This window comes from Pristiophorus japonicus, chromosome 2 (assembly GCF_044704955.1).
Source record: "Pristiophorus japonicus isolate sPriJap1 chromosome 2, sPriJap1.hap1, whole genome shotgun sequence".
In the NCBI taxonomy this organism is placed as follows: Eukaryota; Metazoa; Chordata; class Chondrichthyes; family Pristiophoridae; genus Pristiophorus; species Pristiophorus japonicus.
The window spans coordinates 354,563,892-354,582,035 of NC_091978.1; the positions used below are offsets into that span (position 1 = coordinate 354,563,892).

The 18,144-nt window shown below is 44.6% G+C and overlaps 1 protein-coding gene across 2 annotated transcripts in view; it reads left to right on the forward strand.

Moving 5' to 3' along the window:
* LOC139249545 (PH and SEC7 domain-containing protein 3-like) overlaps positions 1-18,144 on the forward strand; it is a 201,433-nt gene that overhangs the window by 59,935 nt on the left and 123,354 nt on the right. For both annotated transcript variants that reach the window (XM_070872485.1, XM_070872493.1), the window contains exon 5: positions 3,787-3,845. In XM_070872485.1, coding sequence (XP_070728586.1) covers positions 3,787-3,845 — 59 coding nt within the window. The remainder of the gene's footprint in view (positions 1-3,786; positions 3,846-18,144) is intronic.

Below are 18,144 nucleotides of genomic sequence, written 5' to 3' on the forward strand. Positions count from 1 at the left end.
AACCTGGCACTTGCGATCTGTCAAAATTTCTTCCAACAGATCGTATGAATGCAAAAGTAAAGGGCCTCCGCGCGCGGATAGCCCAACTCCTGCACAGCGAATGTCCTTAAAACTCTTACACCTGGTAAAAGCAGGCGTAAGGCATGCTTTTACCAGCGTAAGAGTTTTAAAAGATAGAAAATATACATTTTATGACTCATTTTTATATTATAAAACCCTGACCATTAAGGTAAATATTTTTTTTTCTAAAACATTTAATTCAATTTCTATTAATTTTAAATAAGTGAGGTGTTTTTAAAATTTATTTAAAGTGTTTTCTTTGTTTTGGGGGGTATTCCCATTCATAGTAATGGCAGCTCCGTGGGAATATTACATTTTCATTGGTGATCCAGGCCCACGTGATCCCAGGATGCGCTTATGCTCCTAGGAGGCATGGGCATTGGTACTGGGCTGCGCATCTAGACCTTGGAGTCAAAGCATTCGTTCCTCCAGGACCACCAAGTATTTTCATAATTTTTTTGCGGTCAGAGGTATCCGCCCGTGGGAAGCCTCCAACCGCAATTTCTGGGCCAAGTGATTTGAGACATGACATATGATAAGTATTGCATGCTTGGGAGGAGCAGGTGACATTGTTTGCAAAGCTCTCCATCACTGGGGGGGGTTTCATCTCGCATCTTGATCTGTTGTGGACCAGTTGATAGAGATTGCCTCTATTATCGTTGTATCATGCCACTAACAGGATGGAAGAAGGCAAACGAGATGGATACATGAGAGTAGATTTGTGATTATTGCACCTTCCATGTTTCCGCCCCTCCCCCTGTGCCCTGCTGTGTTCTTCCATTCTGCGGCTTCCCACAATGTCAATGGTTGAGGTTTGGTAACTGGACCGTTTCACGACAAGTTGTTGCCCAACAACCCAACCCAGCTGCTTTATTCAGGAAGTCATTTAATTGAAACAAGGAAGTGAACAGTTTACTAGTCCCATCACTTTATTTAAATTCCTCTTGCCTTCCAATTATTTCAGATTGCTGCACAGCATTTAGTTTCTATGCAAAATGAGTTCTATGGGTATTACAGGATGAGTTAGATGACTCTGCATTAATTAGCCCCTTTGCTCTGTAGCTTTCACAGTTCAGTTGCTAATCTTCTGGTGTTGAAAAATTCAGAAACATGTTTTATCATTATTTATCAGTTGAGAATGAGAGCCTAGTTGGGAAACGCATCTCACAGCAAATGGATTGAAGTCAAGCTCGCGTAACTGGAGTATTATGTCCAATTCTGGGCACCGCATTTCAGCAAGGATGTGAAGGCCTTAGGGTGCAGAAAAGATTTACAAGAATGGTTCCAGTGATGAGGGACTTCAGTTACATGGATAGATTGGAGAAGCTGAGGTTGTTCTCCTTGGAGCAGAGAAGGTTGAGAGGCGATTTGATAGAGGTGTTCAAAATCATAAAGAGTCTAGACAGAGTAGGTAGAGAGAAACAGTTCCCATTGGCGGAAGGGTTGAGAACCAGAGGACGCAGATTTAAGGTGATTGGCAGAAGAACCAAAGGCGACATGAGGAAAAACTTTTTATGCAGTGAGTGGTTATGATCTGTAATGCACTGCCTGAAAGGGTGGTGAAGGCAGATTCAATTGTGGCTTTCAAAATGGAATTTAATAGGTTCATGAAGGAAAAAAAATTGCAGGGCTACAGGAAAAAGGCGGGTGAGTGGGACTAGCTGTGGTGCTCTTTTAGAGAGCTGGCACGGGCTCGATGGGCTGTATGGCCTCTTTCTGTGCTGTAACCATTCTATGATTCTATAAAGTGGCTTGATTGGAATTTGTGGTCCATTTGTGCACATGATCCGTGCTGTTGAAGTTTGTTTTCCCTCGGGTGGTTCCAAGGGGAAGGCTTGCTGATGATGTCAGTGGCTTCTAACCAGACACTGGGAGCTGGATGATCTCAGCCTAAGGTATTCCATTCTCATTCTCGTCTGGTCTTACTTGACACCTCCCCGAGTGGGGCAGGGGGGAGATACTTTAACGAACTCGTGGAGGAATTGCAGGCATAAACCTATTGTTGTTACACATTACAGGACCTCTGCAGTATCATGTGCTTCAGGCATTTTCAACTGAGAACGTTGAGTGGTGATCGGCCCATCAATAGCCATAAATTACAGTGTCCACTGTGGCTCAGTGGGTAGCACTCTCGCCTCTGAGTCAGAAGGTTCCGGTTGGCAAACAGTGACTAGTGGGTTGCCGCAGGGATCGATGCTGGGTCCTCAACTATTTACAATCTATATTAATGACTTGGATGAAGAGACCGAGTGTAATGTAATCAAATTTGTTGATAATACAAAGATGGGTGGGAAAGCAAATTGTCAGGAGGACATAAAAAATCTACAAAGTGATATAGACAGGCTAAGCGAGTGGGCAAAAATTTGGCAGATGGAGTATAATGTGGGAAAATATGAGGTTATACACTTTGACAGAAATAATAGAAAAGCAAATTATAATTTAAATGGAGAAAAATTTCCAAGTGCTGCAGTACAGAGAGACTTGGAGTGGGGTGGGGCGGGGGGGGTCCTTGTGCATGACAAACAAAGTTAGTATGCAGATACAGCAGAGGAAGGCAAATGGAATGTTGGCCTTTATTGCAAGGGGAATCGAGTATAAAAGCAGAGAAGTCCTGCTACAACTGTACAGGGTATTGATGAAGCCACACCTGGAGTACTGCATAAGTTTTGGTCTCCCTATTTAAGGAAAGATATACTTGCATGTAAGGCTGTTGAGAGAAGGTTCACTAGGTTGATTCTGGAGATGAGTGGGTTGACTTATGAAGATAGGTTGGGCCTATACACATTGGAATTCAGAAGAATGAGAGGTGATCTTATTGAAACTTATAAGATAATGAGGGGGCTCGACAAGGTGAATGCAGAGAGGATATTTCCACTCATAGGGGAAACTAAAACTAGGGGACATAGTCTTAGAATAAGGGGCCGCCCATTTAAAACTGAGATGAGGAGAAATTTCTTCTGAGGGTTGTATATCTATGGAATTCTTTGCCCCAGAGAGCTGTGGAGGCTGGGTCATTGAATATTTTTAAGGGGGAGATAAGACAGATTTTTGGGTGATAAGGGAGTAAAGGGTTATGGGGTGCGGGCAGGGAAGTGGGGCTGAGTCCATGATCAGACCAGCCATGATCTTATTGAATGACGGAGCAGGCTCGAGGACCAAATGGCCTACTCCTGCTCCTATTTCTTAGGTTTTTATGTTCTAAGTTTGTGCGTTCAAGTCCCACTCCAGGGACATGAGCACAAAAATGCAGGTTGACACTCCAGTGCAGTGTTGAGGGACTGCTGCGTTAACGGAGGTGCCGTCTTTCAGATGACGTTAAACCGAGACCCTGTCTTCTCTCTCAAGTGGACGTTAAAGATACCATGGCACTATTTCAAAGAAGAGCAGAGAAGTTATCCCTGGTGTCCTAGCCAATATTTACCCCTCAATATAATAAAAACAGATTATCTGGTCATTATCACATTGCTGTTTGTGAGAGCATGCTTGTGCACAAATTGGCTGCCGCGTTTCTACATTTCAACAGTGATGACACTTCAAAAGTACTTCTTGGCTGTAAAGTGTTTTGAGATGTCCGGTGGTCGTGAAAGGTGCTATATAAATGCAAGTCTTTCTTTTGCTCATCTTCTCAACATGAAGTTGACATGTCCAACCAAGGCTAGCTTGTCAGATTGTGGAATTTGGACAGTTTTGGTGAGCACTAGAATAAGCCTTTCTATCCTTTTACAGATGGGGTCCACTGCCTTACTTGTGCACTGATGTTGCTGAATACAGATCTTCATGGCCACGTAAGTAAATGGTTCCAAGAATGTACATGGAATCCTTTGGAACAGGAAGCAGGTTTATTTTATATGGCATGATTATGTATGTTATATTTAAAATTCAGCCTCTTGATTTGATAGGAATGTGTAAGATATTTGATAGCAGGCCTGCAAACAGCTACACGTTGGGAGAGGCGTGAGTTTGGGGCCAGAAGAGGCGTGGGCCCAGGGGCAGCACGGGCCAGCCCACACTGCAATATGTTTGCGCACTAGGCCCGTGCAACAGAGCAGATCTTCAGTCGTCTTGGTTAATCCTTGTCACTGGACCAAGACCTAGCTGTCAAACCCGTGTGGTGGCTGGTGTGCAATGACAACCACACATTAAAAAAAAATCCACGCATGGCATCTTCCACCCTTCAGGATGTAGTTCTGGATCTGGAATATTAGGTCCTTCATTGAAATACCTGTGAACTCATCCCTTTCTGGCATGGAAGCAAGTCATCCTCAATACGAGGACTGTCTATGACAATGACACGTTAGGAGTGATGCCCTCTATTTTGGTTCTTTTGGTATGTCCGTCTGAATGTCCAGCTCCGTTCAATTGATTCAAATTGATTAGCAACCCATGGGGTCCAATAATATTTCCCCAATGTTTCCAGCTCTGCTAACAGTTCATATTCTGAAAAATACCAACAACACACTTGTTTATTCAGATTGGACCAGAGCCATCAGCAATGTTGATCTGATGATAATGTTCATAAAATGAATTTGTCTTCCAGTTCACTGATTCAGATTGAAAGCTGTTGCTGTCAATTTAGTTAGGAGCTGATCGAGTGTGGTCAGTGCTTCAATGCTGGGGATGTTAGCCTGGATGAGGACGCTGATGTTGGTGCGCCTGTCTTCCCAAGGGATTTGTAGGATCTTGCGGAGACTTCGTTGGGTGATATTTCTCCAGCAACTTGAGGTGTCTACTGTACATGGTCCTAGTTAGGTGTAAGCTTGACTCAAAAGACTTGACTCCAATGCAGTGACACCTTTTTCATTGCACAGACCACTCATTCATATAATCAATGAATGTATTTCTACTGGCTTCCTCAGGTGATAGAACTCTGCACTCACTCGCGTACACCACTTAAGTTACCAGAACTTTTCCTTTTTCTGTGTTTTATTTGCTAGAATTGTGAGCAGGCAATGTCACTGTTAACAGGGAATTAAGTTAATCTCTGCGCACAGAGAGCGTTAAATGGAGTGGGTTGTCTACCCTCACTTCTAAAACAATTAACCCTTAGGAACAAACTCACTCTTTGCATTTCTGCAGCATTGACTGCTCTTAAGATGTGTTATAACTGAAACATAACTGCATGGCCAATGGCACCATATTTGCCATCCCGTGGCATAAATAGCACATGGTGGGCCCACAACCGTGAGGGAAAATGGAGGGAGAGTGCAGAAGGTACAAAGTGCACTTCACTTCACTGGGTGGGCCAGTCACTTACCGCCTTGCAAACCATGCTGCAAATGGGTTTACCACACAGTTTTGGGTTCTGTTACCCATTTGGGACCATGTTGTGAAGCAAGAGTTGCTTCAGACTTGGGATGAGCAGCACTCAGCATCAGCAGGAGAGATCTTGGTCAGGCAGGCTGTGTGCACAGTTAGAGTATTTGAGATGCATCTCTGCCACAATGTTCAGGGCCGCACTCCGAAATGCAATACAGGTGCATTTCAAAAACCCACTTCAGATAAACGTGCTGGAGGGATTCAGGCCTCCTTGTGCTTGAGTGGTCACAGCCAGCAGAGACCTGCGGACATTGTAAGGCTTCACCCTTCCAAGAGTGGCATGAGTGCAGAAAGACAGGAAAGGAGGTGGGTCGCAAGTCATTGACAGTCCCTTGCCAGGGTGACAGACCGGAGATGCTCCTGGAAGAAAGCAAAAAATACACTGTAGCTGGAACAGTGGCCAGCTGAATTATAAACAGATCTGCAGTAGCCAGACCTCTATGTTGGTGTGGCAAAGTAAAAATACTACAGTGCTTTAGCATACCAGGCACAAAGGGTAGTGGCTGTGTGGCACATTCTCTTAAACCCATACCCTGTATTCATTATTGATGAAGTAGGGACACGACACATCACATCACCTTAAACTTTGCAGTCATTGCATCCTTTCAGAATTGTTTCCCAGAAAAACAGTAGTCATACGGGAGGGAGGGGAAAAGAAATAGCTTCCAAATTATATCCGCCCTTGCCTCAGTTCATCCGCTCGTGGGCCACAAAGATGCCATGGAAGAATGACATACAAGTACGTTTCAACCCAACATACCGCATTGCATCATCTGTTTGCAACACAAACAAATGGGCAAAAGCCTTTTTATATGTGGACCGCGTCCCTTTGTAAAGAAATTGCGCAGTTCACAGATATATCACCTCCACGTTATTTGACACCAGGTCACTTCTCCAGAAAGCCTAATCAGGAGTATTGTCCATGAGCGGGAGCTTCGTTGTAACTGCGAAAGCTGAACGCCAGCCTGTCGCGATCATAGTTCTCCAACACTTTCACCTGTCTGTGTGATTGCCATCGGTGGAATTTAATCGGGATAAGTTATTTGATCGACGACAAATTGATTTCTGCCCCTAATTTAGTTCATTTCTTCAAAGAGAGTTTGTTTTGTCCCATTCAGCTACTAAAAATAAGCACAGAATCAGAAAGCGTAGTTAATCTGTTGTGCCTGCGGATGGCGCACTACTCCGTCTTTTTCAGTCGAAGAGTCGATTGTAGAAATAGGTTTATACAACTGGATGTTTCCATGGCGAGCTGTTCAATTGCACAATTGTTCACCTCATGCCCATGGTGGGGGAAGGGATTGATGACACAACATGTTTCTGTACTAGTGTGTTGTACCATGAGGCGCCGCACACACTTTCAATGGGGGGCGGTGGGGGAGTTGTTGAAATTCGTACTATCGTGTACAAAAGTAAAATTGGCAAAAGCTTCGGAGCAGGTTGGAAGATTAGGATCACAGATCACACACATACGCAAAGGGTCTGGGAGTTATAAGGTATTTTATTAAGGATCGGTAGTTCAAATATAATTAAACACAACACACAATACAGATGGACATAGTAGACATACAACTGTGACAATTAGCTATTGTTAGTCCTGATCGGACAGACAGCTGGTGGCACGAACAGTTCTTATCTTCACCACCTGAAATGCCTTTCTTTTATTCTCTTTTTGGGTGTGGGCCTGGTGTAGAATATTGGCAGGACCATTTAGTAGTCGTGATGTTGGGGAGGGCATCAAACAGGAAATTAGGGGTGCATGCAATAAAGGTGCAGCAGTTATAATGGGTGACTTTAATATGCACATAGACTGGGCTAGCCAAACTGGAAGCAATACGGTGGAGGAGGATTTCCTGGAGTGCATAAGGGATGGTTTTCTAGACCAATATGTCGAGGAACCAACTAGGGGGGAGGCCATCTTAGACTGGGTGTTGTGTAATGAGAGAGGATTAATTAGCAATCTCATTGTGCGAGGCCCCTTGGGGAAGAGTGACCATAATATGGTGGAATTCTGCATTAGGATGGAGAATGAAACAGTTAATTCAGAGACCATGGTCCAGAACTTAAAGAAGGATAACTTTGAAGGTATGAGTCGTGAATTGGCTAGGATAGATTGGCGAATGATACTTAAGGGGTTGACTGTGGATGGGCAATGGCAGACATTTAGAGACCGCATGGATGAACTACAACAATTGTACATTCCTGTCTGGCGTAAAAATAAAAAAGGGAAGGTGGCTCAACCGTGGCTATCTAGGGAAATCAGGGATAGTATTAAAGCCAAGGATGTGGCATACAAATTGGCCAGAAATAGCAGCGAACCCGGGGACTGGGAGAAATTTAGAACTCCGCAGAGGAGGACAAAGGGTTTGATTAGGGCAGGGAAAATGGAGTACGAGAAGAAGCTTGCAGGGAACATTAAGGCGGATTGCAAAAGTTTCTATAGGTATGTAAGGAGAAAAAGATTAGTAAAGACAAACGTAGGTCCCCTGCAGTCAGAATCAGGGGAAGTCATAACGGGGAACAAAGAAATGGCAGACCAATTGAACAAGTACTTTGGTTCGGTATTCACTAAGGAGGACACAAACAACCTTCCGGATATAAAAGGGGTCAGAGGGTCTAGTAAGGAGGGGGAACTGAGGGAAATCTTTATTAGTCGGGAAATTGTGTTGGGGAAATTGATGGGATTGAAGGCCGATAAATCCCCAGGGCCTGATGGACTGCATCCCAGAGTACTTAAGGAGGTGGCCTTGGAAATAGCGGATGCATTGACAGTCATTTTCCAACATTCCATTGACTCTGGATCAGTTCCTATCGAGTGGAGGGTAGCCAATGTAACCCCACTTTTTAAAAAAGGAGGGAGAGAGAAAACAGGGAATTATAGACCGGTCAGCCTGACCTCAGTAGTGGGTAAAATGATGGAATCAATTATTAAGGATGTCATAGCAGCGCATTTGGAAAATGGTGACATGATAGGTCCAAGTCAGCATGGATTTGTGAAAGGGAAATCATGCTTGACAAATCTTCTGGAATTTTTTGAGGATGTTTCCAGTAAAGTGGACAAAGGAGAACCAGCTGATGTGGTATATTTGGACTTTCAGAAGGCTTTCGACAAGGTCCCACACAAGAGATTAATGTGCAAAGTTAAAGCACATGGGATTGGGGGTAGTGTGCTGACGTGGATTGAGAACTGGTTGTCAGACAGGAAGCAAGAGTAGGAGTAAATGGGTACTTTTCAGAATGGCAGGCAGTGACTAGTTGGGTACCGCAAGGTTCTGTGCTGGGGCCCCAGCTGTTTACATTGTACATTAATGATTTAGACAAGGGGATTAAATGTAGTATCTCCAAATTTGCGGATGACACTAAGTTGGGTGGCAGTGTGAGCTGCGAGGAGGATGCTATGAGGCTGCAGAGTGACTTGGATAGGTTAGATGAGTGGGCAAATGCATGGCAGATGAAGTATAATGTGGATGAATGTGAGGTTATCCACTTTGGTGGTAAAAACAGAGAGACAGACTATTATCTGAATGGTGACAGATTAGGAAAAGGGGAGGTGCAACGAGACCTGGGTGTCATGGTACATCAGTCATTGAAGGTTGGCATGCAGGTGCAGCAGGCGGTTAAGAAAGCAAATGGCATGTTGGCCTTCATAGCGAGGGGATTTGAGTACAGGGGCAGGGAGGTGTTGCTACAGTTGTACAGGGCCTTGGTGAGGCCACACCTGGAGTATTGTGTACAGTTTTGGTCTCCTAACTTGAGGAAGGACATTCTTGCTATTGAGGGAGTGCTGCGAAGATTCACCAGACTGATTCCCGGGATGGTGGGACTGACCTATCAAGAAAGACTGGATCAACTTGGCTTGTATCCACTGGAGTTCAGAAGAATGAGAGGGGACCTCATAGAAACGTTTAAAATTCTGACGGGTTTAGACAGGTTAGATGCAGGAAGAATGTTCCCAATGTTGGGGAAGTCCAGAACCAGGGGTCACAGTCTAAGGATAAGCGGTAAGCCATTTAGGACCGAGATGAGGAGAAACTTCTTCACCCAGAGAGTGGTGAATCTGTGGAATTCTCTACCACAGAAAGTAGTTGAGGCCAATTCACTAAGTATATTCAAAAGGGAGTTAGATGAAGTCCTTACTACTCGGGGGATCAAGGGGTATGGCGAGAAAGCAGGAATGGGTACTGAAGTTGCATGTTCAGCCGTGAACTCATTGAATGGCGGTGCAGGGTAGAGGGGCTGAATGGCCTACTCCTGCACCTATTTTCTATGTTTCTATGTTTTCTAACCTATGAAATGTCGGGTTCTTTGTCTCAACTCTTGGGTGAAACCCTCCTCTTCACATCCTCCCAAGGGTGGAGTCAGACATGCCATTCTTGGCCTTCAGATGTTTGGAGCTGCCAAGTTATTTATGTTCACGCTGTTCAAGTCGCTTTAGCTATTGTACCAGGGAATGACTCCTTCAATTCTAACACCAGTCTAAAGAGACCTTTTGGTCTCAAGTTATTTCTTCCAATTCACGATTTCTTACAAGGGTTGTCTTTTTTTACGGATCCGTCTGTCAGTTTTGGGCGTCGCTGGCAAGGCCGGCATTTATTGGCAATTCCTTGAGAAGCTGACGGTGGGGAGCCTCCACCTTGAAGCGCTGCAGTGCGTGTGGGGAAGGCGCTCCCACAGTGCTGTTGGGTGGGGAGTTAAATGATTTTGACTCCCCGCCAATGGAGGAACAGCTGATATACGTCCAAGTCGAGATGGTGTGTGACGTGGAGGCGATGGTGTTCCCGTGCACCTGCTGCCCTTGTCCTTCTCGGTGGTGGATGTGGTGGGATTGAGAGGTGCTAGTCATGAGTAGGGTGACATCGTTGCCCTGATCTTGCATCCCACACTCATAACAAGCAAGCTTCTGCCCTTGCAGTGAAAATCTTGTGCCCCTTTGGTGATCCTGGGAGAGAAGGCACAACTTACCACTTCCCAACATTGCAAAAATGTCCCATTTATCCCAATCTTTTGCCACTACCTCGTATTGGCATGGACGTCAATACAAATATGACGATATTTGATATTTTTATATTTCCAAATGGTCCAACCTTTTCTTCTATCCAAACATCAACGCTTTCATTGAAACTTGTTGGCCTAGCTTGGCTTTTGTCAGATTCTTTGTAATTTTTCCAACCTATTGGATGAGGCTTCTTTCCGCTATCACCAACTGACAGTGATTGGATGAGATATGCCAGTTCTAAAACCTTCCCTGTGGTGCCACGAAAGTCCACTGGGAAAATTTGTTGCTGTTAATAAAGTTGAAGTACAACTCCCCTTTAGGATACTGTGATATACAAAGCATATGCCTGAGCATGCCTAAGTATTCAGAATTTATAATCTAACTCGGCCCCAGAATTATTGCACGTCAGCTTTTAGCACATATTGTTCCCACTGCAGTGCTTGCAGCAGCGAGAGAGCAATTAATAAAGTTAAAGCTGGTAGTTTTTTCAGCACAATGTTTTGTGCTAGAGAGGCAATGTAATTCATATAAATTGTACTATTGTGCTTTTTGTAAACAAACACACAAGCTTTGGATAAATACCCTTTCATGAGAGCAGAATTTTTTTTTAGATAAAACGATTCCTACCAGATTGCAAGCTTTTCTCCAGCCTCCTTGAGTCTCTAACACAAAAGACCGTCTCCTCGAACTCTGTGCCCATGCATCTTTCACCAACCTGCATTTAACAGTACATTAACTTTTTCATAAGAACATAAGAAATAGGAGCAGGAGTCGGCCATTTGGCCTATTGAGCCTGCTCCGCCATTCAATAAGATCATGGCTGATTTGATGGACTCGGCACCACTTCTCTGCCCGCTCCCCATAACCCTTTACTCCCTTATCGCTCAAAAATCTGTCTTTATCTCCACCTTAAATATATTCAATGACCTAGCTCCAACAGCACTCTGGAGCAGAGAATTCCATCGATTTACAATCCTCAGAGAAGAAATTTCTCATCATCTCAGTTTTAAATGGGCGGCCCCTTATTTTAAGACTATATCCCCTAGTTTTAGTTTCCCCTATGAGTGGAAATATCCTCTCTGCATCCACCTTGTCGAGCCCCCTCATTATCTTATATGTTTCGATAAGATCATTTCTCATTCTTCTGAACTCCAATTAGTGTAGGCCCAACCTACTCAAACTATCCTCGTAAGTCAACCCCCTCATCTCCGGAATCAATCTTGTGAACCTTCTCTGAACAGCCTCCAATGCAAGCATATCCTTCCTTAAATACGGAGACCAAAACTACGCAGTACTCTAGGTGTGGCCTCACCAATACCCTGTACAGTTGTAGCAGGACTTCTCTGCTTTTATATTCTATCCCCCTTGCAATAAAGGCCAACATTCCATTTGCCTTCCTGATTACTTGCTGTACCTACATAATAACTTTGTGTTTGATGCACAAGGACCCCCAAACTCTCTCTGTACTGCAGCACTTGCAATTTTTCTCCATTTAAATTATAATTTGCTTTCCTGTTATTTCTGCCAAAGTGGATAACCTCACATTTTCCCACATTATACTCCATCTGCCAATTTTTTGCCCACTCACTTAGCCTGTCTATATCCATTTGCACATTTTTTGTGTCCTCACAATTTGCTTTCCCACCCATCTTTGTACCATCAGCAAACTTGGCTACATTACACTCGGTCTCTTCATCCAAGTCATTAATATAGATTGTAAATAATTGAGGACCCAGCACCGATCCCTGCGGCATCCCACTAGTCACTGTTTGCCAACCGGAAAATGACTCCTTTATCCCGACTCTCTGTTTTCTGTTAGTCAACCAATCCTCTATCCATGCTAATTTTTACCCCCAATCCTGTGAGCTTTTTTCTTGTGCAGTAATCTCTTATGTGGCACCTTATCGAATGCCTTCTGGAAATCTAAATACACCATATCCACTGCTTCCCCCTTATCCACCCTACTCGTTACATCTTCAAAGAACTCCACAAATTTGTCGAACACAATTTCCCTTTCATAATACCATGCTGACTCTGCTTGATTGAATCGTGCTTTTCCAAATGTCCCGCTACTACTTCCTTTATAATGGACTCGAGCATTTTCCCAACGACAGATGTTAGGCTAACTGGTCTATAGTTTCCTGCTTTTTGTCTGCCTCCTTTTTAAATAGGGATGTTACATTTGAGGTTTTCCAATCTGCTGGGACCACCCCAGAATCCAGGGAATGTTGGTAAATTACAACCAATGCATCCAATGTATCATTGCAGCCACTTCTTTTAGGACCCTAGGATGTAAGCCATCAGGTCCAGGGGACTTGTCCGTCTTTTGTCCCATTATTTTACCTAGTACTACTTGATTAGTAATTGTGATTGTATTAAGTTCCTCTCTCCCTTTCGCCCCTTGATTATCCATTATTGGGATGCTTTTAGTGTCTTCTACCGTGAAGACCGATAGAAAATATTTGTTCAACATCTTTGCCATTTCCCTGCTCTCCATTATTCATTTCCCAGTCTCATCCTCCGGGGGACCAACATTGACTTTAGCCACTCTTTTCCTTTTTATGTACCTGTGGAAACGCTTATTATCTGTTTTTATATTTTGTGCTAGTTTACTTTCATAATCTATCTTCCCTCTCCATCATTTTTTTAGTCGTTATCTGCTGGCTTTTAAAAAATTCCCAATCCTCTGGCCTCCCACTAGTCTTGGCCACATTGTATGCCTTTGTTTTCCATTTGATACCCTCCCTTATTTCCTTTGTTAGCCACAGATTGTTATCTCTTCTCTTATAGTCTTTCCTTCTCATTGGAATATATTTTTGTTGCAAGTTATGAAATATCTCCTTGAATGTCTGCCACTGCTCATCTACCCGTGCAGTTTTGGTCACCTTACTTAAAGAAGGATATACTAGCTTTGGAGGGGGTACAGAGACGATTCACGAGGCTGATTCCGGAGATGAGGGGGTTACCTTATGATGATCGATTGAGTAGACTGGGTCTTTACTCATTGGAGTTCAGAAGGATGAGGGGTGATCTTATAGAAACATTTAAAATCATGAAAGGGATAGACAGGATAGAGGCAGAGAGGTTGTTTCCACTGGTCGGGGAGACTAGAACTAGGGGGCAAAATACGGGGAAGCCAATTTAAAACCGAGTTGAGAAGGAATTTCTTTTCCTTGAGGGTTGTGAATCTGTGGAATTCTCTGCCCAAGGAAGCAGTTGAGGCTAGCTCATTGAATGTATTCAAGTCACAGATCGATAGATTTTTAAGCAATAAGGGAATTAAGGGTTACGGGGAGAGGGTGGGTAAGTGGAGCTGAGTCCACGGCCAAATCAGCCATGATCTTATTGAATGGCGGAGCAGGCTTGAGGGGCTAGATGGCCTACTCCTGTTACTATTTCTTATGTTCTTATGTTCCATTCTTTAGTCTGTTTTCCCAGACCATTTTAGCCAACGCTGCCTTCATACCTTTGTAGTCTCCTTTATTTAAGCTTAGGACACTGGTTTGAGAACCAACTTTCTCACCCTCCAACTGAATTTGAAATTCAACCATATTATGGTCACTCATCCCTAGAGGAGCTTTTACTACGAGATTGTTTATTAATCCTGTCTCATTACACAGTACCAAATCTAAGATAGCCTGCTCCCTGGTTGGTTCTGCAACATACTGTTCAAGGAAACTAAGCCGGATACACTCTATGAACTCTTCCTCAAAGCTACCTTGGCCAATTTGCTTTGTCTAATCAATATGAAGGTTAAAACCACCCATGATTATTGCCGTTCCTTTATTACAAGCCTCCATTATTTCTTGATTTATACTCCGTCCAACAGTGTAGCTACTGTTAGGGGGCCTATAGACTACACCCACCAGTGACTTTTTCGTTATTATTATTCCTTATCTCCACCCAAGCTGATTCAACATCTTGATCCTCTGAGCCAATATCGTTTCTCACAAACACACTGATCCCATCCTTTATTAACAGTGCTATCCACCTGCTTTTCCCTTCTGTCTGTCCTTCCGAATTGTCAAATACCCTTGAATATTTAGTTCCCAATCCTGGTCACATAGCCATTACAGAGACGTGGTTGCAATCAGATCATACCCATTTGTATCTATTTATGCTTTTCTTAATATGGGCTTTACTCTACTTGGTGTCTTCTCCCCTTCCCAATCTCAGCTTGCAATCTGGTAGGAATCGTTCTGAAAAAAAAATTCTGCCTCGTGAAAGGGTGTTTATCCAGTGCTTTGTTTGTTTATAAAAAGTGCAATGATATAAATTATGTGAATGACATTGCCTCTCTAGCACACAACATTGTAATGAAAAAGCTACCAGCTTTAACTTTATTAATTGCTCTCTTGCTGTTGCAGCAAGTACTGCAGTGGGAACAATATGTGCTAAAAGGTGGTCTTTTGGGGCAAGGGAAGCCGTTGTGTGAGGATTTCAGTTTGCTACATTCCAACAGTGGTTGCACTTTATAAAAAAATAAACATTGTTAGCTGTAAAGGGTTATGGATGTCCAAATGTAATAAGGGCTTACACTGATTTGATGCTTTGAGCACCTGTCACACCAGGCTGTCCATTCATTGTTCTGGGCAATGTGCAAAGTATTTTTTTAAAGAAAAGGTGGGGGCGAAATTGGTACACTGTGTGCCTCACGTTAGCGCCTTCAGCGGGCGCTAACGTGGGGCACAAAAAAGTGTTTTAGTTGGGTTGGGGGGTGGCGGGGGGGTGGGGTGGCGCAGCATAACCGGCTCTTGGGAAATTGTGCGGCGGTTTGCGGAGGTGCAAAACTGGTAGCCTCCCGCTGGTAGCGGCCTGGGCCACTGCGTTTCTGGCAATTACATAATCGCCGTGTGCGGCAACCCCTTTTCGCCCTGCGGCAGAAATCGGGCAGTGCCCCCGTGAGGCTGTCGTGAGCGATGTCAGTGCCAGCCTCGCTGGTCGCGAGCTGGGCCACACTCCGTGGGATGCAAGTTGAAGGGGAGGAGTGCGGCACCATTTTAAATGTTCGGCTGACTTACTGGCCCGGCCTCGGTGGAGTTTTCCATGGGGTCCGTGCCACGATGGTGCAGCCTGGCACTCTGCTTCGGTGCTGGGCTGCGACCACGGCACTCCGCATCCCCGGTGGTCTACTGGAGGTCCCTCACCCCACTGCAGAGCTCGCAGCATGTCCTCCCCTTTAACAGGAGGGGAGGACCCTGTGATTGCATCAGCGCAACGCGGAGAGGTCGTTTAGCACACCGAGTTATGCGCGTGTAGCGCCCCCGAGCTGGCCCGGCATTGCGCTCCACTTCCTCTCTGGGCCGGTAACCCCAATTCTGCTGCCGGGGTGAGACTTCTGCGCTGGGCGCAGGAAGTCCCACCTCGCAAAGGTTACCGCCCCCAAATGAGGCGAAGCTCAATTTTGCCCCCGAGGCAATAGAAAGCATGCTGAAGTGGACTGTGTATCTCCTTTGATAAAGCGATACAGTTTCTGTAAACCAATTCCAGGGGTACATTGAGTGTACAGCACAGAAACAGGCCATTTGGCCCAACAGGTCTATGTCAGTGTTTATGCCCCACACAAGCATCCTCTCACCCTACTTCATCTAACCTTGTCAGCATAACCTTCTATTCCTTTCTCACTCCTTACTTATCTAACTTCCCCTTAAATTCAATAATGCTAATTGACTCAACTGCACCTTATGGCGTTTCACATTCACTTGGGTAAAGAAGTTGCTCCTGAATCCTTGTTGGATTTATTGGTGACTATCTTATATTTATGATCTCCAGTTTTGGACTCTCCACAATGGGTGCAGTCCCACCAAAATACTAGGCATTTGATTCCACTCATTTCCTCCAAATTAAAGGTGTTGCTTTGGGAACCTGCATGGGTCCTAGCTATGCCTGCCTTTTTGTGAGATATGTGGAACATTCTTTGTTTCAGTCCTACTCTGATCCCTTCCCTCATCTCTTTTTCCAGTACATTTATGACTGTATTGGTGCCATTTCTTGCTTTCGACCTGAACTAGAAAATTTCATTCACTTTGCTGCCAATTTCCATCCTTCCCTCACCTTCACATGGTCCATCTCAGACTCTTCCCTTCCCCTTCCTCGACTTCTCTGTCTCCATTTCTGGGGATAGACTATCGACAAACATCCACTATAAGCTACTGACTCCCGCAGCTACCTGGACAACACTTCCTCCCACCCCACTTCCTGTAAGGACTTGATTGCATTCTCTCAATTTCTCCATCTCTGTCACATCTGCTCTGATGATACCGCCTTCCATACTAGTGCTTCTGACATGTCTTCCCTTCCTGTACATTGGGGAGACCAAACACAGATTGGATGCCCACTTTCCGGAACACCTCCGTTCAGTCCGTAAGTGTGACCCCGAACTTCCGGACGCCTGACACTTAATTCTCTGCTCCACTCCCACTCTGATCTCTCTGTCCTCGGCCTTTTACACTGTTTCAACAAAGCTCAATGTAAGCTCGAGTAACAGCACCTCATCTTTCAATTAGGTACTTTACAGCCTTCTGGACTCAACATCGAGTTCAACAATTTCAGACCATAATCTCTGCACCTATTTTTTTTTCTCTCTCACATGGCAGCCATTCCCATTTACATTTCATTTAGAGTCATCTTTTGTTTCTTTACTTTTCACATTACCATCTCCTTTTGCCTTGCACCGTCATCGTTATTTGTCTTTTAATCTCTCCTGCCTTCCATCCTATCACAAACCTTTCATTTTGTTTTTTCGACCCCTCCACCCCCTTTCCCTGCCCCTACATTTTCTTAAAAATCTGTTCCATCTCTAAGTTTTTCCAGTTCTGACGAAGGGTCATTGACCTGAAACGCTAACTCTGTTTCTCTCTCCACAGATGCTGCCTGACCTGCTGAGTATTTCCAGCATTTTCTGTTTTTATCCCACCAAAATACAGTCGCTCTCACTATGGTTCCCACATTGTAGATAATTTATGGGACACGTAGATAATTTATGGGACAATGCTTTCTTAAAATTAGCCCTCAGTGTGTGACCATGCATGTCCAAGAAGATGATGGCCATTTTTAACGCAAACCAATAAGACATATAGGGATCGAAATCTGGTTTCTTACGCTGCCTGTTACCGCCGGAGAGGGACGGCTAACGGGCGGCTAAGTACTTACCGTCGCCGCCGACCGGGTTCCTGGGCAGTCGGGAAAATTTAGTTGGGCGGTGGAGACGGCGCCAAGATGTACCGCTGCACACTTTGCCGCCACCCACATGGTGACCTCATCGAGCGTGCAATGCCCCCTTGCCGCCACCACTGGGAAATTAGGTAAGTAAGGTGCCCTTACTGACAGGCGTGTGAAAGGTGGTGGGACATTGGGGATCCCGGGACGGTAGCATCCAGGGATCAAGGCAAGTGTTTTTTTTTTAGCATTTAGATATTAATGGAACCAGTGGGGAAGTGTGGGTGAGGGAAAGTGTCAATCTTTTTTTCATTTTTTAAAAATTCACATGCTGGCAGGCCTCTTGAGATGCCGTTCCGTTGGCGCCCTAGGATGAGAATGCATCGCCACTTTAAGCGCTGCTCTCTCATCTTTGGATGGCACCTACCGCTTGGTGTTAAAATCAGCACTCAGCCGGTGTCGCTGCCTCAAAAACGGTGGGACCAAATTTTGATCCCATAAGATCTTTGGCCACTTTGTGCCAGCAACATTTCAAGACACTATGGTGATTATTTACTTGGGGAAAAAGGAACCTTGCCTAGTGATTACACTGTAGCTTGTCACTCAATGTGTGC